This window comes from Schistocerca cancellata, chromosome 3 (assembly GCF_023864275.1).
Source record: "Schistocerca cancellata isolate TAMUIC-IGC-003103 chromosome 3, iqSchCanc2.1, whole genome shotgun sequence".
NCBI classification, from domain to species: Eukaryota; Metazoa; Arthropoda; class Insecta; order Orthoptera; family Acrididae; genus Schistocerca; species Schistocerca cancellata.
Genome location: NC_064628.1, coordinates 131,773,238 through 131,797,698, shown reverse-complemented (window position 1 = coordinate 131,797,698; position 24,461 = coordinate 131,773,238). Strand labels below are relative to the sequence as shown.

Here is a 24,461-nt window from a genome sequence, read left to right as displayed (position 1 = left end):
TTGTACAATAAAATTAGAGAACAATTGTTCTGAACAAGAGTAGGCCTACCATTGTAAAAATTTTAAAAGAGCACAATTACATTTAAGCTTATAATTGACGATGACAGTAGGAGTTTATCGCAGCACTCGTGAATGTTCAAAATTTCACAATATATCACAATACAAACAGGTATTGGTACAATCTATTAAAGTTTATTCAGAAGTGATGCAAACAGTAAAGTATGCAATCTCATGCAAAGGAAAATTCCGAAGTCGACTTTCTTATATAAATAAACACACTTATTACACAGATTTTTCACTTAGCTGTTCCTGTGCACACTTCTACACTGATGTGTTGAAGAAGAACACTGCAGTGAGAGTTTACCTCAGTCAAAATCACTAAAATGTGCAGCACCAACAAAGTGTCTTCTGTCTCTTGCAGCTATGCCATGTACGCCACTATGGGTTTAGGTTGGCACTAGGTGCCTTGGTCGTGCTTCTCAGCCATGAGGCGACATCTCGTGGGGTCATGGGACATCAGGAGGAGAGAGAGTCCTGGTGGTGGCAACAGAAGGAAGTGAATGGCGGATGCAGTGGAGTGCTGGAGTCTTGTGGAGGAGTGAATGACATAATCGAATGTTGGACATGAGTTATAACTCGCCAGCTGGATGTAAAGATTGCTTCTGTATGATGCAGTGTCCCTGCTGCAATCTGTTCAGCCAACGTTATCACCCGGCCTGTTCTCTGTTCATTCATCTGCAGTGAGCCGCTTATTAGTATATAGTGAGGTATGGGTCGTTACCTCTCTGCGTAATCCCGTTCCTGAATGTTTGGGGAATGTTAATTTAATGTAACTGGAAGGTATTTGTTCCTTACGTATTGTGTTGGTTCAGTTTAAAGTCAAAATATGATAACTAAAGTTTCCAGATACCATTTCTGGTCTGTTATAATAAATCCCTGTACTGGTCAGGACAAAGCATAGTGGTCAATAATTTTATTTATGTGTTATGTTTGTTCTAAGGTGTGTGGCCTGATATTATTACCTTGTAAATTTTTGGGGGTAATTACTGATAAAATGGCCAACGGAGCTCCAATCAATATTTTGCAGAAACTGAAGTAAGTGTTACTAAGATTACTAAGGGAATCCCAACTTCTGATTTCATGTATGAGAAGGGTCTTATATTTCTTTGGTGGCTTGTGTACATGGTAGCTTACTTTTGTAATAAAATTTATTTTGACATAGGTCATTGAACTCAAGTGAATGTTCCATTCGCATTCCTATCCGATGTTTCCATTAATGTGCTTCATTAGTGGTAGCAGAGCAAGTTCGATCGAGTACAGTGATATGTTGTAGGTAACTTGCTCATGTGTGCTGTACAGTGATTTGTTTCAGTTAAGTTGCTTACATAGGTTGCATTTTTTCAGAATGCCTGCTGAAGTCAGGGATCTGGCTTATTTGAGATGGAGCAAACTGATCTATGAGTTACGTAGGCGTAAGCCCAAGCCAAAAGGTACTGTGTGGGAATTAACTGAATAGGTTCACCAAAACAGCCATTTGCCGGTACATCAGATTACCGACCCGACAAAGGTAAATCTGGCCACTGCCGCTATCGTTGGCACTTTCGAGGAAATGTTGGAGTTCATGCAGGGTGACATTGTTTGCACTCAAGAGTCAAGTGAGTAGGTTGCAACCATGGTTTAACCATTACTTAGACGAGATGAATGACCTGGTAGGTGTGGACAAGGTGCAGGGGCAATTTTTAATAGCCTGCAGTAAGAGTATTCAGGAATAGTTGGAGGACCAGACTACGAATTATGGGGAAAGGACACGTGAATGTAGTCAAGCTGCTGCTGATGCAAGGGCAGGACAGCTGTGCTTGACACATTTTCAAAATTGCAAAACTCGTTGCAGGACAATTGGAATTAATGTGCTTATTTGTCACTAGATTCGGTTGATAGTATAATTGAGTTCTTGAATTTTTCTGTAGAATTTCAGAGGCAAGCAGTGGATATGCAATTTGATGATTTGGATGTCTCGAAGTTCTTGGGCAGGGCACTACTGCTATGGGAAGGGTGCATGCTGAACTAGTGAGATCATTAGAAGTAACATGCACTTGGAAACAACTAAGAGAAAGGATTTGTAGGTTAGTTCCTCCGAGGGCCCAATAAGAGTTGAGTAACCAATAATAATGGTATGAGTAAGGTATGTCAAGCTACTAGTAGAGTATGTAGAACGAGTAAAGAAAAGTGTGACAGCCCTAGAGTTAGCGTATACTGAGGAGCAGACGGTCCAACAGATTTTGGTTGGTTTGAATGTAGAGACTAGACAGAGGGCAATATTTTGTGGGACTCCTGTCACTTATGATCAGTTAGAAGTAACGATCAGGCAGGTGCAGACCGCGGAGCTCATGGACGCCCAGTGGAGAGCATGGACCTGAGACAGGAGTTGCGCAGGACCGTCGGTGAAAAAGGCTCCCAAAATAGGCAGTCCAGGTGGTGGGCAATTACACCAACAAGGAGGAAGGTGAGTCTCCGAAATAATGTGTTGGATTTGTGGCAGACGGGGATATGTCAGAAGGGAGTGTATGGGCATGGACAATAGGGAACATAAATTACGACAACTACTGCAAGGTGAAGGGAAGTTAATTAGTTCTGTCAGAGAAGGAAGGTCACTGCAGTGAATAATGGTCTGGTTTGCACATTACTTGATTTGGGATGTTTGATACTGGACATTAATGAGAAGTGGTTCTGAGAACATGAGGCAGTGTGTAGATGGGGAAGTTTAGGAATTAATTCTGAAGGCTATTTGGTGGTGGACAGATTAAGTTTGGGCATGAAAGGGGTTTTGCCTGTTAAGGTCACGGTGAGAGATTATTTGTGGAAGATAAATATAAGAGTGATTGAGAACTTGGCAACAGAATGCATATTGGGAGACGATTTTATTGATAAGACAGGCCTTATCCCTGGCTGGGCAAGGAAGCAGTTTTATTTCAGTTTTAATCCTCAACTTCTGCTTGGGTATTGTCAGCATGAGAAAAGGGGATTAATCACTATGACTGGTGACACTCAGACTCTGGAAGTGGAAGGGGGAGAAGCCCAAACTTCATTAGCCGGCCTACTGGATCACCTTGATAGTTTTCTTCGAGATGCAATCAAGGCAGTATGTAAGGAATTCCCTGACGTGTTGATTGAAGAGATCTGATAAACTGAATATCACATTAAGCTGAGTGATCAGGTCCCAGTTAAGAAAGTGCCATATTGGTTTTTGCCCCATAAAATGAAACGGTTAGAAGGAACATGTTGACAGGATGTTAGACAAGAGGATGATACGGCCATCTAAGTCACCATACGCTGCCCTGATTAGTTTTGGTACCATAATGCCAACAGTGAGTTTCACCCGATTGTGGTCTACCGTGATCTTAACAAGAATGTTATTTTACGATCGGTGCCTTTGCCAAACTTGCGTACATGTTTCGGGTGGTTCAAGGGGGCTAAGCTCTTTACAACCTTGGATTTGAATCAGGCATACAATAACATTCCCTTGGAAGAAGGCTCAAAGACCATAACTGCCTTCATGACTGACTGGCATTTGAGTTCAATTGGGTCCCCTTTGGACTGGCCACTTGGGGGGAGCTGTCCTCTCCCAGCTCAAAGACGCTGTTTCCGGATATCAACTTAAGTTTGTTTACCATTATTTAGATGATCTAGAAATATACAGTCAACTGGTGCATGAACATATTTAGCATTTGTGGGAGGTGTTGGGGCGAAACAGGAAGGGGGAAGGAGAGTGATAGCTTATGCCTCAAGAAGACTGAATGATCTGGAGAAGAGATACTCCATCTATGGACTGGAAGCTTGGCAGTGCTTTTCAGTATGGAGAAATTCAGAAGTTCATTTTCGAAACTGACAACCAAGAACTTAGCTGGGTGTTAGCTAGGCCAAGGAGGACTGGTCGCATAGCAATATGGGCAATGCAGATTTTGGCATTCAAATTCGATGTTAACGGTATCCACAGTTTGGAAAATATTGTGGTGGATGGCTTAAGCCATATGTTTGGCGAGGACGAAGAGGACAGAGAAGACAAAAGCCAGGCAAACTTGTGCGGGAAGCCATGATTGTGTCGATCCTTACTCAGATTCCTCAGTTGTTCCGCGGCATCAGGGACTTCCGTGTTGGCCGACCAGTCATTGTAACGTCCGTAGTGTAGAGGTCCAGCATTTTTGGGATCATCGGAGCAGTATCTTTTGCTGCAGTGGTGTCATCCTTTTGTATTGTGATTCAGACGTTCCCTGGGTGATCATACCACACGCATTGTGCCGCCGTGCCCTCAACCTCCTCCACGCTGGCCATTGGGGCATCGTCGTCACTAAACAGCTGGCCCGCTGACACCTTTACTGGCAGGGTTTGGATAAAGACATTGCCTCCCTCATGTCAGCCTGCAACACGTGCCAAACACACCAAGGCAGCACCCCCGCGCCAGTATTTTTAATGGCCGGATGCAGCTGCTCCATGGGAATGTCTCCATTTGGATTTCGCAGGGCCTTTCATGGTTCTCAGTAGCTCATACAGATCAAACTCCATGTCGGAATACCCTTATGTCTCCCGCATGATGAACACTACTTCTGCTGAGACTATCAAAATTCTCCGGCGCCTCTTTGCTGTTGAGCGACTCCCCAAAATGATCGTTACAGATACTGGTCCACAGTTTACTTTGACCAAGTTTAAGCAATGCTATATTGCCAATGGAATTTCCTGCATCCATACTGCCCAATTGCACCCTGCATCAAACGGCTGGACAGAACATTTTGTGTGGGTGTTCAAGACCCAGCTTGATAAGCTACTGAGCCATTACCTGCTGGAGGAGGCCATGCTTCTTTTTTTTTGGCTACACAACGCACTGCCCCCATGCTGGTAAAAGTCCAGCAGAGGTACTTCACAGTTGATCATTCCACTCTCCCTTATCTGTCCTTGTTCCCGAGACTTCTCACCCTCCCGCCACACTCCAGTGCACTCCTTCCGCATCGGTCAGGAGGTCTGAGTGTGGATCTCTCATCCATGGGCGTGCTGGGCACCTGCAGTCATCACCAAGCTCTGCGACCAGGCAATGGCATCTCTCTGTTGGGCAACAGTTCCACCACCTGCTGGCACCTCAACCATCTCCGCCCCCGTCTAGAGGACCACGACACCCCAGAGGAGCTGCCAGTGCCTATCACTGGCCGCCCTGTGATGGAACCTCCGCATCTGCCTCCGCATCTGTCACTGTCTCTGCCGACAGCTTCCCCTGCTGCATCACTGCCTCCTGCCCCTGCCATCCATGAACCCATGGACGTCAAACAGGACACCCCAGATCCTATGGATGTTTGTGGTGGCGTACATTCTTTTTTCCAAGGGGAGAAATGTCATTTCGGCCCCTTACCATTTAGAGGGCCCACACAATTGACAAGCAAGATGGGCTGCTGACCTACCTTCAAGAGCGCAGAGCGAAACATCGCCAAAGGATATAAACAATAACTGACTTTCTGAATAAACACAGAACACAGAACTACTTCGCCAGACAACATGTAACAGTGTTCCACCAACCGGAAATCATGTGACTGACTTAGCACTCCACTGACTCGGCCTTATAAGCACGCCTGGACAGTCAGACCGGCGGTGTTTACCTACCACTAGGGACAGCTCCGGCCAGTACTTACACCGGCTCTAGCGTAGTATACACTCACTGTAGCATTCAGTAACACGTTGTATCTTGTAATTGGTGGAGTAGGTTTTGATCATTATTTTCTTTCGTTGTCTTGTTTCCTTATCTAGTTTTGCCACCACAAGAATTGTGGGGTTTTCTTGTTGTTCTTGTGTTTGACAATTAGTGCATGTCAAGAAGGCATTTTTTTAAAATTATAATAAAGTGTGTTCAAACTTGACTGTTAGTTCTTTCCTGCCAACTGCAGAACACTACAGATGCCTTTACGAAGTGTGTCTGGTTATTACCTGTTCAGGGAGCAACTGCACAGATGGTCGAACAGAAGTTACAAGATATATTTGGGACCTTTGGACCACCCCAAACCCTGGTTATGGATAATGTGACCACCTTTACTGGACATCAGTTCAGACAGTTCTGCCTTGTGATGGGTGTTTGCCACATAACTGTGACCCACTATTATTATAACCCCTCCTATGCTGAGAGGTTGAATAGGATCTCAAAGCTGCCTTAATCGCGTGCCATAGTGCAGATCAAGGGCGATGGGATCACTCACTGCCCTGGTTGTCGATGGTGTTTAGCACCGCCCGCCTTGAGAGCCATCAGTCTACACCTGCCGGCTTGCTTCTGGGATATCAGTTGGCCACTCCACTGTGCAATTTATCATCCATTGAGGGCTATTTACCTAAAGGGAAGGATGTACAGCAGGTAGTTGCGCAGTGGACGCATGCCACAAGGTGTATGCAGGAGGTGCATAGAAAGCCAGCCATGCGGTGCAATAAGTGGCAGCGGCCAAACTCTTAAAAGGTCGGGGACACAGTCTGGGTCCATAATTTTCAAGGGGTGAGTAAGGCTTCAGACAAGATTGCCAATAAATTGCTACCCCGATTTAATGGGCCTTTTGAGACCCGGGAGTTCCTGATACCAGTTACCATCCATCTAAAGAAACATGAAATAGGTAAAGAGGTACAGGTACGTTTGTCACAGATAAAGCCAGGTCCTGAGGGCTAAAAGATGACTTCCTTCCCTTCTTTGGGCTCGGCGGGTCACCGAAAGAGGGGGAAGGGGGGGGGGGGGGGGAGAGTATGTGCTGTGTACGGCACTATGGGTTTAGGTTGTCACTAGCCACCTAGGTTGGTCTTGCTTCCTCTCAGCAGTGAGGCGACCTCTCGTGGGTTCATGGGACATTAGGAAGAGAGAGTCCCACTGGTGGCGCAAGGAGGAAGTGAGCGGTGGATGCAAAGGGGTGCTGGACTAGTGTTGTAGACGAACAAGTGGTGTACTGGAATGATGGACTTGAGTATAATTCGCCGGCTTGAAGTGAGGATTTCTTCTGAATAACACAGTGTCACTGAGACACTGTGTCCAGTCAATGTTACCACCCGGCCTGCTTTATGTTTATTCGACTGCAGTGCGCCACTTACGGATGACAGATTTGTTTCTTGTGGGACTCGAATTATGTACCCAAAGGCAAACTGGTTTTCAGGGTGCTTATTAACGAACAAGAATAAAGTAGTTGTATGAGGAGGTCATGTGTGGATATTGATACTAACTACTATTCACAAACTGGCTTTCTGCGCTATCACTGTTTATAGAAGTACATGTGTTTATGCGTTGTGTGTTGCTGGTGTCTACTAGTGCCCTGTTGCAAGTGCAATTTGAGATGTTGTTGTTGTCTGTTTTTTTTGTTTTTTGTTTTTAATATGGCTGGTACGATCCATATTCGAGGTTTGGGTGAAAGGGGAGTGCCGCCAGGGATCCAAACCTACATACTAGCATATATCGAGGTATGGGTTGTTACCTCTTTGTGCAATCCTGTTCCTGAATGTTCGGAGTATGTTGATTTAATGTCACTGGAAGGTATTTGTTTCTTACGTATAGTGTTAGTTTAATTTAAAGTCAAAATATTTCCGGGTATCAAGTCTTGTGAGAGAGGATGAAGCACAGTGGTTAATAATTTTATTTATATGTTGTGTTTGTTCTAAGGCATGTGGCCTGCTATTCTTAATCTGTATATTTTCTGAGAGTAATTACTAATAAAACGACCAATGGAGCTCCAATCAATATTTTGTGCAACTGAAGTACATGTTACTAAGATTATTATGGGAACCCCTCCTCTTGATTTCATATATGAAAAGCGTCATATGTTGTCTTTCATGTATTGTGTACATAGTAGCTTACTTATGTAACAAAATTGATTTTGACATGTCACTGAACTCAATCAAATGCTCCATTCGCATGCCTGTCCAATGTTTCCATTAATGCACTTCACAACTAACAATGCTCAACAATATCTGTCGAAACTTCAGAAACTATAGTGACCTGAAGTGACAATATTCCATAATTTCCCACAGCAAATTCCGCATTTCTTCAACCAAAATTGGCTGTGGAAGAAATGTGTTGCATTACTTATTGAACATCCCTCTTATATAGAGAGTAAGGGCAGTCCCATCACACTCCCTCACACATTCCTGATGATACCTCTGTCTCTGATGAACACTTTATGTCGAGGACAACATACTGAGTTCTATTACTTAAGAAGCCTTTGAGCCACTCATATGTATGGGAACCACACACAAGCGATACTTTCTTAATCTTCGCTGATTTGTGGACAGAAGCTATTCTCTTTTTTGTTATATTCAGACACAGAATGTTCAAGTATTCTGCAGCAAACCGATGTTAGTGACATTGGTCTGTAATTATGTGGGTTCATCATTTTACCTTTCTTATATGCAAGAGTCTCTACACTTTTTCCCAGTCACTTGGGACTTTGCGCTGGGCAAGAAATTCGTGGTAAATGCAAGCTCAGTAAGGGGTAAATGCCTCACAGTACTTGCTGTAAAACCAAACTGGGACTCCATCTGCATGTGGTGACTTACTTTCAACTCTTTCAGTTGCTTCTCTACACCAGGGAAACCTATTATTATGTCCTCCACGCAACAGCCAAACAACTGTATGTTTGCATGATCCTGCTGGATTAATGATTTCTTAAATGTGAAATCTGAAACTTCAGCGTTCCTTTTGCTGTCTTCTATTACCACCCCAAACAGGTTAACAAGTGACTGGATGGAAGACTTTGACATCTTAATGAGTTTACATATGACCAGAACTTTCTTAGGTTCTTGGCAATATCTTTCACTAAGATATAACAGCTGATCATCTAATGGATGCATGAATTTCTACTAAATTTTGGCTGTCTACATTTTTTTTATTTTTTTTTTTTTAATGAGAGTGCAACAATCTCTGTTTCCTCAGCATTTTTTGAATTTAATTATTAAACCACGGTGAGTGTTTTCCATTCTCAATCCACTTACATGGCACATGTGTCTCCAGGGCAGAATTTACAATTTTTAACTTGGCCCATAATTCCTCTGCATCAATTATAATGGAATTAAATGATGTCCATTCATTGTCTAAGTGGGACGCTAACAACTGCTTATCAGAATTTTCTACCAACAATACTCTCCTAGCCTTCTTGATGTATTTATTAACTTCAATACCCATTCCTGTGTCTATACTAACACAGTTGATAAGGTCAGGCCTGTTTATAACTACACATTCTAAAATATGAGGGTGGTTTGAAAAGTTCTCAGAATGGAATAGAAAAAAGTACTTACATCACTGAAACTTTTTTTTTTTCGATGTAGTCTCCTTGTAGATTAATGCACTTGGTCCAACAATGTTGCAGTGCTTGATCCCATATAAAAAATGAGTTACCTCCAGGGCTGCAAAATAGTTGTCAACTCCAGCTATAAATTCTTCATTTGAAGTGAATCTTCGTCTACCAAGAAAAATTTTCAGTTTTGGGAAAAGATGGAAGACTGAGAAAGCCATATCAGGTTGATAAGGTGGGTATGGCAACAACTCATACCTTACTTCATGTAATTTTGCCATGGCAATGGCACATGTGTGTGGGCTCGCATTGTCTTGACGGAAGATGACTTTCTTCCTTGCTAAACCTTGCCTTTTTTTGTGTATCTTTTGCTGCAATTTGTTCAGGAGGTTAGTATAGTATTCTCCAGTAATTGTTTGCCCAGTGGGGAGCTAATCTATAAACAGAATCCCCTTCGCATCCCAGAACACTGATGCCATGACCTTTCCCACTGAAGGAATTGTCTTTGCTTTCTTTAGTGGTGGAGAATCAGCATGTTTCCACTGTTTTGACTGTTGTTTTGTCTCTGGGGTGCAGTAGTGCACCCAAGTTTCATCTGTGGTCACAAACCGGCACAAAAAAATCTTGTTCGTTTCTCCTAAAATGGGCCAAACATTGTTCCGATATGTCCATTCTCATGTGTTTTTGATACAGCATCAACAGTCACAGCACCCATCTTGCAGATAATTTTTTAATTTCTAACTCTTCAGTTAAAATGTGATATACCCCTTCAGATGACATCTGACAAGCATGAGCAATTTCATGCAATTTCAATCGGCGATCCTCCAAGACTATTTTGTGCCCTTTTGCAATGATTTCTGGAGTTGTGACACATCTTGGCTGACCACTGCGTGGATCAACATCTAAGCTCTCCCAACTAAATTTAAATTTATTTGTCCACTTGAAAACAGTTGAATATGAAGAAGCAGAGTCCCCCAGAGTATTCTGGAAATCAGCATGAATGTCCTTTGCTTTCATACCTTTCTTTACGAAGTACTTAATCACTGCTCGAATCTTGATTTTTTCCATCTTCGCAAATCATTACACAGGAACAACAGAGACACGTCACCGCCACAGCTCTCTTCCAAGAGCACTGACTTGGCATGTGTTTACAGGAAACAGTCCAATAAATATCATGTGAACAACTTATTGCACTAGCATTGACCCCTCACTGTGATTCCGAGAACTTTTCAAACCACCCTCGTATTTCCAATGGTTGTGGGTGCTCTAACTAGTTGTTCAAGGCAGTTCAAAAGTACTTCACAAGACAGTCAATATCAGTTGCAGTGAATCCAGTCTACACTTGGCAGATTAATGTTGCCTGCCTACAACTAATATTGCATGGTCTGGGCATTTCTGTGCTACAGAGTGTAGGCTTTCCTTGTGTGATTCTACACCTGTTGCTGTTGTATCAGAAACAAGTGATCAGTAAAAACATCCAATAATTAACTTGAGTTCATCCAGATCTGATACTCGTATGCACATTACTTCACAGCAGGACTCCATTTTGACCTTGACAGGCACAATATTTTTGTTGAAATAAATGAACACTCACCCTCCAGCGGTATCTCATCTGTCTTTTTCGATTTATGTTCCCTGCCTTGCTAAATATTTCAGAGCTTTCTACTTTGGGTTTCAGCTAGTTGTTGGTTCTGAGAATAATTTAATTATGACAACTGTCCTGGAAGGCAGTAGGTTCAGGAACTTTGTTACGAACACTTCGACAATTTACTGTTAAAATTTTTGCACTCAAAGTGTTTACTTTGTACAAGATCTAATCTCCGCAAGTACTCTTGCCACTTGAGCAGCTGCTTCCTTTGTGTAGTGCAACTCTGACTAATTAATGGGAGTCCTATAACTCTCAACCCTACAGTGCAGGTCAAAAATCTGCACCCATGACTGTCACAGAATCAAGCATCTTGTTGAAGCCCTCCATTTGGCTCCGAGCCAAAGGAGCTGGACTGACTTTGCATACGATGTTGTAAATTGTGTGTTCTACTTGCACCTGCTAGTGAGGCCAGTAGTCTTCACCGTTTCTGCAACCACCCTCATGAACTGAGGATGGCCACAGATCCAAGTGACAAGCATCACTGGTGCTGACATGAATAACAACTTGGAGACTATTACACTCTGCAGCCTTGATAGCCACAGTCAAGGCCTCTTCCACATTTTGGATGAGCCCCCCCCCCCCCCCCCCCCCCCACCGCCAACACAAACTGCAAATTGGAATTCTTTCCAGCCCTGGATGCTATTTCCCAAACGGACTCCACATCGCACCTAACACTGGAGCTCCTAAAACTAGTAAATCCCTCCCTCTGTGTGTCTGCATGGACCCTGATGAAGGAGTGACCACCTGTCCACTCACAGAGTGAATGGGTGAAGCCAATTAGCCAGAAGAGTGAATTGGTGAAGCCAATCAGCCAGCCTACTCATTGACTCCCCACATCGAGCAGAAGTAAAGCTGTGAGTACCGGACGTGAGTCGTGCTTCGGTAGCTCAGTTGGTAGAGCACTTGCCGCGAAAGGCAAAGGTCCCGAGTTCGAGTCTCGGTCGGGCACACAGTTTTAATCTGCCAGGAAGTTTCATATCAGCGCACACTCCGCTGCAGAGTGAAAATCTCATTCTGGAATGTGACCCCATAACTCATCCTGCAGGGAGCACACATCCCCACAGTGGCTGAGCTACAAGGTGCCCCGAAAGCAGAGCCCACTGGGAAAACAAACGACACCTGAGGTGTCCCATGTTTCGTGCCAGTATCCCTGCTGTCGTCACACCCTGAGGCAGCAGTCTACAAGCGGCTGACCATGGCTGTAAGCGTCTTCAGCTGTTCGCAAACCTCAGCTACCTCCTCCTGCATCCATACACAGCATGCACATGTTCAAGTTACCAGTACGAGTGCTGCGGATAATTTATTTTGTAGCAAATCAGCATCTGTGATTCACAGTTACTGCTAAAGAGCTGATAGTCCTGAATTTCAATGTATATGAACACAAATAAATGTACAAGTCTGAGAATTACAATTGTCCTGTCCATAGTCTAACTTGCAATAAATCAGCTTTGGTAGTTAGTTCCTCTAGCAGATATTGTAATTAACATACTGTGTTACATCTAGTTTTCCCTTCAAAAGGAGTACATAGTGTCTACATTTATCATAATTTAACTATGTTTTCCAGTTTGTTAATGGCTATAATTAATCTCAAAAAGTTTTAGGAAACTAATAATTTTTGCCACAGGTTTTTCTGTTGCCTTAATAGAAATCTCATCTTAACAATGTAGGAAAAGACAGATTGCTACTTACCGTACTTGCCTCAATTCTTGTAGAAAATTAGTAATTTTTTAGCTCAACAAATTATAAGATGGTCAGCAGGATTATTTTAAAGCTATTTGACACTGCCTTGTAATACATTACACCAAGCATGAAGCAGCCACACAAGTCTTGTTCTCAAACGCCACACTAGTCCTGCTCTCAAACACAGGGTGACTTGGTTGACATTCGTAAGCAGCTGGAAATTGCCCTAACTACTGTCAAATGATTGGCAACTGCTGTGAAGCAGTGCAGTGGAAGAGCTTCCGAGTCATGCACCTGTGGTGCCAGTGTCAAAGGTACATCAAGTACTGTACTCTCCTGTGGATACTTTCTCCTCTGAAGAAAGTATGGGATCTGTCATTACTCATCCACTTGACTGCAAGTGGTGTGTCAATGGTAGATGTAGGCTTCCAGTAAAGGGTAGATTGGAACCAGGGAGGACTCAGGGTGTTATTCCAATTCCCCTAACCAACAAGTTCGAGGTACTGTCTATTGCTGAAACTGAGCCAGTGGTACTCACTTCACCTGCTTTGCGGAAACCTGTTTCAAGAAGAAGCGAATGCCTAAGGGTAAGAGTCTATTAATTGTCAGCAGTTTAAATTCATGGTAAATGATGGTACCCCTAATGGAAAAGGCAGCAAGTGACAGGAAAGGACACCACATGCACTCTGTGTGTAAGCTTGGGACCTCATTCAACATGTTGAAGAGGCTATTCCAGCAGCCACTGAGGGAACAAGGTGCAACCAACTGCGGATTGTAGCGCATGTTGGAACAAATGATGCCTGTTGTCTGGGTTCTGAGGTCATACTTGGGTCATTCCAGTGACTGACAGAGTAGTTTGAAAAGACCAGCCTTTTATATGGAGTTTCAGTGAAGCTGAAAACTTGTAGCATTGTCCTCAGAAGTGCTCGTGGCCCTGTGGTGCTGAGTCAAATGGAAGGACTGTACCAGAGACTTTGAAGTTTCTGTGACAAGCTAGGCTGTGACTTCCTGGACTTGCGCCATAGTGTTCAGAACTGTAGGGTCCCCTAATTGGGTCAGGCATGCACTACACATCCATGGCTGCTACCCAGGCACGTGACTGTGTGTGGGGTGCACTCAAGGTTTTTTTAAATTTTTTTTACATTTGGTGACTCTCCATCCATTCCAGATAATGGCAGCAATGGGAGGCCCTGAAGTATAAATGTAAGATCCAAAATAATGCCCCCCTCCCCCCCCCCCCCAAAGGCAAGAATATTAAAATCCTACAAGTGAACTGCCGAAGCATTTGCGACAAAATATCAGAGTCTGAAGTGCTCCTGAAGAGTGAAGGTCATGTGATACTAAAAACAGAAAGTTGGTTGAAACCTGAAATTAACAGCAGTGAGATTTTTGGGTAAAATTTAAGTGTTTATCGAAAGGATAAGCTAATGGGGAATTAAGGTGGTGCAATTGTCACATTACACAAAAAACCTCAGACCCATCAAAACTGAAGCTGCATGTGAGATTGTTTCAGCAAGACTCTGTATAAGGGGTGGGCATAAAATGGTAATGAGATCTTTGTATCACTCACCAGACTCATCTCCTGATATAACTGAAAACTTTAGATATAACTGAAAACTTTAGAGAAAACCTCAGTTCCCTTATACGTAAGTTCCCTTATCATACTGTAGTCATTGGTGGAGACTTTAAACATCCAACAATCAATTGGGAAAATTACAATTTTGCTAGTGTGGGGAAGGGGGGGGGGGGGGGCATGATAAAACATCCCTAATGAATTCCAAAATGGAATGTACCACGCATCTGGCTCCAACTACCATTCTGCATTCCAAGTCTGTTAATTTTTGTTGTGTGGCCACAATCATGTCGGAAACCTATTCACATGAATCACCCAAGTACAAATGAACTGCCTTTTTATACCTTGTGTAAGCAACACTACTGCCATCTGTATATGTACATATCACTATCACATGACTTTTGTCATCTCATAGTATATGAGACAAGAAATATACCCCCAGACTTCAGAAAGAATGCAATAATTCCAATTCCAGAGAAGGCAGGTGCTGACAGATGTGAATACTACAGAACCATCAGCTTAATAAGCCATGTTTGCAAAACTTTGACATGAAATATTTGGAGAAGAATGGAAAAACTGATAGAAGTCAACCTCTGGGGAGACCCATTTGTATTCCACAAAAATGTAGGAACACACAAGGCAATACAACTCCTACATCTTATCTTAGACAATCAACTAAATAAAAGCAAACCCACATTTATAACTTCATAGATTTGAAAAAAACATTTGAAAATGTAGACTGGAATACTCACTTTGAAATTCTAAATAACAGTGATAAAATACAAGGAGCAAAATGCTATTTACAACTTGCACAGAAACCAGATTACAACTGTAAGAGTTGAAGGACATGAGAGGGAAGTCATAAACGAGGAGGTGGTAATACAGGGTTGTAGCCTATCACTGATGTTATTCAATGTATACACTAAGCAAGCTGTGGAGGTATTCAAGGTGATATTTGGAATGGGAATTAAAGCTCACAAAAAAAGAGATATAATTTTCAAGGTTTGCTGATGACGATGTAACTCTGTTGGAGATGGCCAAGAACTTGGAAGAACAGTTGAATGGAATGGATAATTGTAAGATGAACATCAATAAAAGTAAAACAAGAGTAATGAAATATATTTGAATTATATCAGCCGATTCTGAGAAAATTAGATTAGGAAATGGGACAATACAAGTAGCAGATGAGTCTTGCTATTTGGGCAGCAAAATGACTAATGATAGCCAATTCAGAAAAGACTGACAACAGCAAGAAAAGAATTTCTGAACAAGAGACATTTGTTCACATTTAATATCAACTGAAGTGTTAGGAATTCTTTTCTTAAGATATTTTCTGGAGAGTACCCTTGTACAGTCAGTTCAGTATGAAAGTGTGTCAGTTCAGTATGAAAGTGTATGCCATAATTTTAAATGTAACGTCCGAAGCGACATCTCTGGTAGTGGTCTCGAATCTGTAATCAATGTGCTTTTGCACAGTGGATAGATAAACAGTGTGAGAGTTGAATGTTTTGTTTTGCCAGTTGCAGTTTAAAATGAGTGCAAAATATTTGAAGCATCACTTATTTATATTTATATACTTATCAAAAATGCCTTCTGAAGCCCATTAAGGAGCTATTTGGTTCAAATGAGGCGCAAACTGGATGCTTCAAGAGGACAATGATCCAAAATATCACAGTCGTTTTCTGTACAGTTTGGAAACAAAACAATGAGGTGTCCACGATGAATTGGCCTGTAATGTCTCTGGATGCAAATACAATCAAAAATATTTGGTTGTGTATTAAAATGAAGCTTAAAGGAAAGCCAATATGTATACTTTAAAGCAGCTGTCATGTCAGATCAGGACGATACGGAGATTGTTACCAAGAGAATACACAGAAAATCTCATGAAAAGCATGCCAAAAAGGTACCAAGCTATAATCAATAATGGTGGCAATAACTATTAAGTAGTTGTGCAATTAGTAATATGTATTTTCATGTATAATTATAATAGTGTCTTTTAATTATAATAGCGTCTTTTATTTCATACAGATAACAGCGTATAATTTCTTTTGGAACTGACTGTATGTATGTGAAATGTGAGTAATAATCAGTTCAGGCAAGAAGAAAATAGAAGCTTTTGAAATATGCTACAGAATAATGCTGAAGGTTAGATGAACAGATCAAATAACAAGTGAGAAGGTACTGAACTGATTTGGAGAAAAAGAAATTCATGGCACAACGTGACTGAGATAAGTGATTAGTTTATAGGACACATCCTCAGGCATCAAGGAATTGTCAGTTTGGTAATGGAAGGATATGTGGGGTGGGTAAAAACAGTAGAGGGAGATCAAGGCTTGAATACAGTAAGCAGGTTCAGAGGGATGAAATCTTGGTAGTTACGCAGAGATAGAGAGATAAACTGAAGTCGACCACCTGCCTTCCCTACAACAACCTTACGTGCTCTATCCATATGATTCTATCCATGTCATCTTGTAATCTCCTACAGTCACCCAACAATGACACTTTCTGATACACTAAACTGACATCATCAAACAGTCGAAAATTGCTGCTCACCCTATCCATCAGACAGTTAAGTACACAGAGAATAAGAATGATTCTATCGTACTACCCTGGAGCTCTCCTGGCAAAATCCTCCTCTCTGATGAACACTTGCCATCCTGCACAACACTGGGCTCCATTACTTAAAAAAATCTTTACGCCACACTCATTTCTATGAAACTATTCTGTATGCTTGGACCTCTGTTAACAGAGCTGGTGGACAGCTGGTTGGTTGTCATACTGACATAAAAAGTTGTGCTGTGATTACAGCAGAGTTGATATATGACATGGCTGCTTTCAGAGTTGGTTCTGCAAGAATAAATGACCACGGTCAAATTGTGGCCAAGAACAAAGTAGATCCACTGGTGGCACAACATGCAGCTGAGCACTACATGCTCAATTTCAATGGCTGCTTCACAACCTGGGCCACCTGACCCCTTCCCTCCACTACCCGTTTCTCTGAGCTGCACACATGGGAGTGACCCTTGCAACACAGCCTTTGCTCCCATAATTGTCGTCATTTCAATCTCTCGTAACCCACTACCCCCATACCCTCCAGCCAATAGTTTCCCCTACCTCTGTCCTATCGCTCCCTCCCAGTTCGCATATCCAAGTCACCTACAATGAGTACCACTCCCCATGAGCCCCTACAAACATGCACCACATGCCTAGTCCATATACCGAGCCACTAGCTACCCATCCCCAAACCCTCATCCTGCCTCCTGCCTCACTCCCTCTCCACCCATATACACCCCCACCCCGTATGTGAGAGGGGGAGGAAGGGAGGGAGGGGGGAGGGGAGGGTTCTCCCTATAGCTTGAGGAAGCAGTCATGGTGAAAAGTACCTCAGCATCATTTTCCAGTCTTTAAGAACACAATTAATTACTAGCAAAAATTTAATGTCCTCTCATCTAAATTTATGCGGAGAGCTGCACTTGTAAAAAGCCTTTTACTTTCCTTGTGAGTTATGGAAGATGGAAAATCAAGAAGGGAAAAAATAAACATCCAACACAGTCTTCTTTCTAAATTTAACACAGGAGCAAACTCAGCACTGTCAGTTTACAACAACTAGCTATGCACAAGGGGGATTACACCAGAAAAAGCATAACATTAAAATAGTTTGTGGTTTGAAACAGGGTCATGTTAATGTGAGTAAACCACCAAGTTCAAAAAGATAATTAGGCTTTGATGAAAATGTCCTGAATTCTCTAACCATGTGTTAATTCTCTAACCATGTCCATCAAACTAAGGAGCTACAGATGCAATGAACTGTTACCAGTCAATCATTGGTGACATTTACGTTTCATGGGCAACGATGAAAAATTTATATACGACTAAGACAAACATTAACTGAAATTAGTGAATGTCCATTTGTGCAGTTTTCAGCACAATATCAGTATAGCTATGAAATTCAACCCATATTCTAAATAATTTCTAGATATGAAACAATGATAATAACTTACGACTTAAATTTAACTGGTGATTCCAGGTACTGAAAGACAATAAGAAATTGCACAAGGACATAACGGCGAAAGTTTGAATCACTAAGCTGCAATTCAAGCAATTTCTGATTGGTCAGAAATTTGGCAAAATAATTTGGTGTCTTGTCAGAATTTATATCTGCTCCCAATGCTGCAGGTACTGCTTGATAGCTGCGTCTGTTCTTCTTCCCCTGGTTGTCATCTAGTTTGAAACTGCTAAATGCCAACAGAACATTTGTAGCATGCTGTCAACAAAAGAAAATAGTAATTACTATTTATATAACACCCACTCAAATTATCATAGGCACATTCTGTAACAATAACAACCAAGTACACAAGAGAATTTACTACTTTTTGTTTTTTGTTTTCTTGAAACATTATAAATTCTCCCTTCCTTTCTACTTTCTTAATTATTAAATAAGTCACACACACACACACACACACACACACACACACACACACACACACACACACACACAGACACACACACCTTTACCGATTTGCTTCGAGTTAATCTACAGGGGGTGCTGATAAGTTCTTAGCTTCTCCTAGTTAAAACTGATGTAGATTAATTCTGATATTTTGGTGTTAAACATCTTCCTTTACATTACTTGTGATTGATGATTGGATAGCAGTAACATTGGTTTTTATTTTTCTGTTTTTTCCTGTACTCTGAAACATCATTAGCAAAAATCTTGAAAAGTTCTTCACTGATTTACTTTACATTTTTACATGATACACTAATAAACAATTGGATAGACAGAACTGGACAATAAAAAAAATGCACTATTTTGGAGAGTCAAGAAAGTTAAACTAAAATGGAGACAGTGCATACCAAAAACAGTGGAGTTCAATTTAATAAATTTTACTCACAGAGGGTATGGACATTCTGAAGTACGCAAATGTATAAAACAAATGATTAACTTTTACTATTTTAAAATCTTAGGTCGAAAAGTATTATCAATAATAAGATCTTGTGAAACATGTCAAATGATGAAAGGCAATAATGAAGCAGTGTAGTGTAAGTTGTACTCGATAATGCCCAAGGGATTGCACGGGTCACAGCACTGGATTTTTTCGGTCAACTACCCACCAGTGGGGGAGGAATGACTTATATTTTGTGCTAGTAGTTTGTTGGTCAGCATACATTAAGCTCTATCAAATCAAACACACTAAAACTGAAACAGTAATTAAGTGTTTAAAGTAATATTTCAACAATATAGGATACTGACAGACAATGGACCACAGTTTACCAGTCAAACCATTAAAGAATTTTTAGAATGGGAAAAACTTAAACACATTGCTATTTCAAAATACCACCTGTAAAGTAACTCATGTGAACAACTAATGAAGGAAATTGCTCAAATTTGTAGAACCTATTTTTGAAGCAACATACAGATTGGGCACAACTGATTCAGAGTCTCAAATGATTATTCACAAGCTGCCACATCTAACTTCAGACTTATCACCTACAGAAATAATGGAGAGACAGTTTATAGAAGAACTTTTGTTAAAATTCTTTAGTTGGCCAAAACACGAAACCTCGCCAATAGAAGAAACACAACGACAAGTAACAAAATACTTAATAGACAGTGCAGATTTATAAGTCCAATGACACAATGAGCAAGCCACAGTTCAATATTGGAGACCTAGTTTAATCAATGATCACCACTTGAGCTCAAATATTAAGAAAGAGGCCAGTAAATTTTTTTCTGAGTATGTTGGACCCTACAGAGTTGGGGAGTTCCCCGTCCAAAAGCATTATTTCTAGTAGAGCCAACCATGGGAAAAGTAAAAGGATTATACACTGTAGAGATGGTAAAGAGAGTTAAACAACAGAGCATCTGACAGGAAACACAGTTGAGAATTGTTTTTTTTATTGTGAACAATGTGAATTAGGTAATTATTTTAACTTTTATATTTCATGAATGTATTGTGGGTATGCTTGTGTTCATTTTATAGGGGAGGTGTGGGATTTGCAGGCATTAAAAGCCACACATACACAATTAACACAGCACTATTCTTTATTCTCTACAGGCATTCCACAGCAGGGTGCTGGACTTACCTTTCGGGGCCTGTTCGGGTGAAGTTGGGACATTACCATACTGTAGGGCATGTCGCCCACTATGCGTCCTCCAGCGTCCCAATGAAGAACCTAGCAGGGAGGGTGTCCTGAGGTACAGGGGTGGGAAGGGATTCTGTTTTTGTGGACTATCTGCTTTCCTTCTTTGGGTACGACATTCTGATTCTGTTTCTTCACTTATTCACATAGAAGAATAAATGGGCCAGGTGTCAAAATAACCCAAAGGTAGGAGTGACAAGCTAACATGTAGAAGGAAAAAAGGTTTTGGAGGAGAGTAACAATAAGAACAACAGCCAGGCAGGAGAACTGTCTGGAGAAAATCACGAGTCTGTAGCAATCTGGTGGGGATGTAGAGATGGGAAAAAGGAAAACACAAAGGAGAAGTACTGCAGTACTCAAAATAATAGTAAAGAAACTATATGATACACTTTGTGGAAGTTTATGGGTAAGTTACCCCAGAAAAGGGAACTTATATCAGGTTTGGGTGGCCCCAAGAAAGGGGGGACCCCAACCAGTATGTAGGAGTTTATGGGTAAGTTGCCCCAGAGAAGGAAACTTATACTAGATTCGGGTGGACCCAAGGACGGGAGGACCCCAACCACTTTATGGGCAGACAGGTGCATCAGATTAGTGAGGGTATGAAGTTAGAGGAAAGAGTACTTAATCCCTGGAGGGGCTGTGTTGAGAAATGTTTATGAGTATTATTATTAGCACAAGGGTAAATACTGTGGATAAGATTATTTCCTCCAGACTTATTAAGAAAAATAATTAAAGTTAAGTAATTTACTTGTCTCCAAGGACATAATGTAATCTCATAAGTGCTCTGACATATGATCCTAGAATTACAGCTAATATTCACCTTCTCCATGAAAGAAAGAGATTTTTGTGATAAGGTGTAATGAAGTATGTGTTAATGGTGAAATAAAACACAAAGAAGTATTCACTGCAATGATAAACTTAAAGAAAACCTGAAAGTGATAGTGATGCTATCTTGTCTATTTGTGTAACACTTCTATAACAATTAAAGTTGAATGGGTGGTCAATTACGTCCTAAATTACATAGGTCGTAGAAAAGAGTTTTGTGACAGACAGTAGTTGATAAGTGGTGAGCACACCACTGTTGGAAGGTGTTTGAAATCATATGTGCTGATACCAGAGCTAACAATACAGTGATGTACAGAAGTGGCTAGCAGTCAGACACTGTTGAATTTTTGATCTGTTATGTACATAGTGCAGGGAAGCAATACACGAGTTATAGCTGTCCTAATTTATCACGTACTGAGTTGTAATTCTGAAGATAATATAAGAAGGTGAATTGAATCTCACTTCTTGTTTATGTGGTGGAGTGAATGAGAAAGAGATATTAATTTTCAGCAGCTTTATATGCAGCCTGTAAGGAGGTGAAGTCTGAGCCAAGTTGGAGGAAGAAGGCACACAGATTAAGGGCACAGACTAGTTGGACCTTGATTAATAAAACTTATTTCATGAATTTTAACAAATAAGATATACTTACAGCAGAAAATGTCTTCCAATGAACTTTGTTATAACATTGGTTTGGATTGCGAAAGAAGTCCTGCAAGGCCCAAAACTTGCAGTATAGATTATAATCAATTTTGAATCTGAAAATAAAAGGATTTTAAATTTAGTCTCGCAAAAATATTTAGTAAAAGAATTGACAAAATTTATAACTGAAATACTTTGCATCAGGTTTTGATTCCTCTTCTCCAGCTGCATCATCATCAAGGATATCCTTTAAGTCTGACGTTCTCTCTCCACCAAATTCAGTTATATTGTCCAGGTTAAATTCACTCACAATATTTAAACCTGTATTGCAAATACAAAAAAGTCTGTAGTACACTATTATTCAAGCACTATAAAAATTCCATAGACTACATACAGAGAATTTTAACTTTGCCTTTGTGAACATGTGGCTAATATTATATCTCATAAGTGTGACAGTGTTTAATATAAATCTACAGGGCTATTACAAATGATTGAAGCGATTTCATAAATTCACTGTAGCTCCATTCATTGACATATGGTCACGACACACTACAGATATGTAGAAAAACTCATAAAGTTTGGTTCGGCTGAAGCCGCACTTCAGGTTTCTGCCACCAGAGCGCTCGAGAGCGCAGTGTGAGAAAATGGCGACAGGAGCCGAGAAAGCGTATGTCGTGCTTGAAATGCACTCACATCAGTCACCTCATAACAGTGCAACGACACTTCAGTACGAAGTTTGACAAAGATCCACCAACTGCTAACTCCATTCGGCGATGGTATACGCAGTTTAAAGCTTCTGGATGCCTCTGTAAGGGGAAAGGTACGGGTCGGCCTGCAGTGAGCGAAGAAACGGTTGAACGCGTGCGGGCAAGTTTCACGCGTAGCCCGCGGAAGTCGACGAATAAAGCAAGCAGGGAGCTAAACGTACCACAGCCGACGGTTTGGAAAATCTTACGGAAAAGGCTAAAGCAGAAGCCTTACCGTTTACAATTGCTACAAGTCCTGACACCTGATGACAAAGTCAAACGCTTTGAATTTTCGGCGTGGTTGCAACAGCTCATGGAAGAGGATGCGTTCAGTGCGAAACTTGTTTTCAGTGATGAAGCAACATTTTTTGTTAATGATGAAGTGAACAGACACAATGTGAGAATCTGGGCGGTAGAGAATCCTCACGCATTCGTGCATCAAATTCGCAATTCACCAAAAGTTAACGTGTTTTGTGCAATCTCACGGTTTAAAGTTTACGGCCCCTTTTTCTTCTGCAAAAAAAACGATACAGGACACGTGTATCTGGACATGCTGGAAAACTGGCTCATGCCAAAACTGGAGACCGACAGCGCCGACTTCATCTTTCAACAGGATGGTGCTCCACCGCACTTCCATGATGATGTTCGGCATTTCTTAAACAGGAGATTGGAAAACCAATGGATCGGTCATGGTGGAGATCATGATCAGCAATTCATGTCATGGCCTCCACGCTCTCCCGACTTAACCCCATGCGATTTCTTTCTGTGGGGTTATGTGAAAGATTCTGTGTTTAAACCTCCTCTACCAAGAAACGTGCCAGAACTGTGAGCTCGCATCAACGATGCTTTCGAACTCATTGATGGGGACATGCTGCGCCGAGTGTGGGAGGAACTTGATTATTGGCTTGATGTCTGACGAATCACTAAAGGGGCACATATCGAACATTTGTGAATGCCTAAAAAAACTTTGAGTTTTTGTATGTGTGTGCAAAGCATTGTGAAAATATCTCAAATAATAAAGTTATTGTAGAGCTGTGAAATCGCTTCAATCATTTGTAATAATCCTGTATATGATGTTATGACTTACCAGATCGCTCTGAAAATGGGAAGAATTTGGCGAGGAACAGCAATATCCGCCCACAAAACACTGTGTTCTGAGACCGGGAGAGTCTTCGCAGAAGATCTGAAAATATACATACAATACACAGTTCAGTCTGTTTAGTTATTTAGTTTCTATCAGGAAAATAGATCTCCGATCACCACTATATTATTGGACTTATTGGACACTACCTCAAAAATTCTATAAGTAAACACACACTTAGGATTTTTTCTGATATGAGGTGGAGGAACCAACAAGACTCCATGACGAATATACCAATGCAAGCTTGAAACAACATGATGACAGTCTTAACAACATCTTGCTTCATCATAGTGCTTAAGCATCAGTACTATAAACTGGCTCAAGAGGTTCCTTTCTATACAGACACCTCTGATGCACCAAGATCAGTACCTCCACAGGAAATACAAAATTCTACACACACACACACACACACACACACACACACACACACACACAGATTGGAGGAAAAGTATGGTGTTTTAATCTGACTGAGACATGCACATATGTTCCATACCATAATGAGTTTCAACCAGATGATGATTGTTCTACCAAAACTATTTTTTTTTATAAAGTAAAGTCATACTGCAACTTTTGGGCCGCCTTGTCCTCATTTCTCAAATAATGACTTTCAGCAAACTATACACTTTGATTGTTTAATACGAGGTGCATTCAAGTTCTAAGGCCTCCGATTTTTTTTCTAATTAACTACTCACCCGAAATCGATGAAACTGGCGTTACTTCTCGACGTAATCGCCCTGCAGACGTACACATTTTTCACAACGCTGACGCCATGATTCCATGG

The 24,461-nt window shown here is 41.3% G+C and overlaps 1 protein-coding gene across 1 annotated transcript in view; it reads right to left on the bottom strand.

The window, feature by feature from the left end:
• Positions 1–24,461, bottom strand: part of LOC126174749 (THO complex subunit 1) — a 109,580-nt gene that overhangs the window by 71,417 nt on the left and 13,702 nt on the right. The window contains exons 4-7 of the mRNA XM_049921068.1: positions 23,627–23,722; positions 21,988–22,114; positions 21,804–21,909; positions 18,190–18,452 (exon numbers count right to left, since the gene is read on the bottom strand). Of these exons, the coding sequence (XP_049777025.1) occupies positions 18,190–18,452; positions 21,804–21,909; positions 21,988–22,114; positions 23,627–23,722 (592 nt within the window). The remainder of the gene's footprint in view (positions 1–18,189; positions 18,453–21,803; positions 21,910–21,987; positions 22,115–23,626; positions 23,723–24,461) is intronic.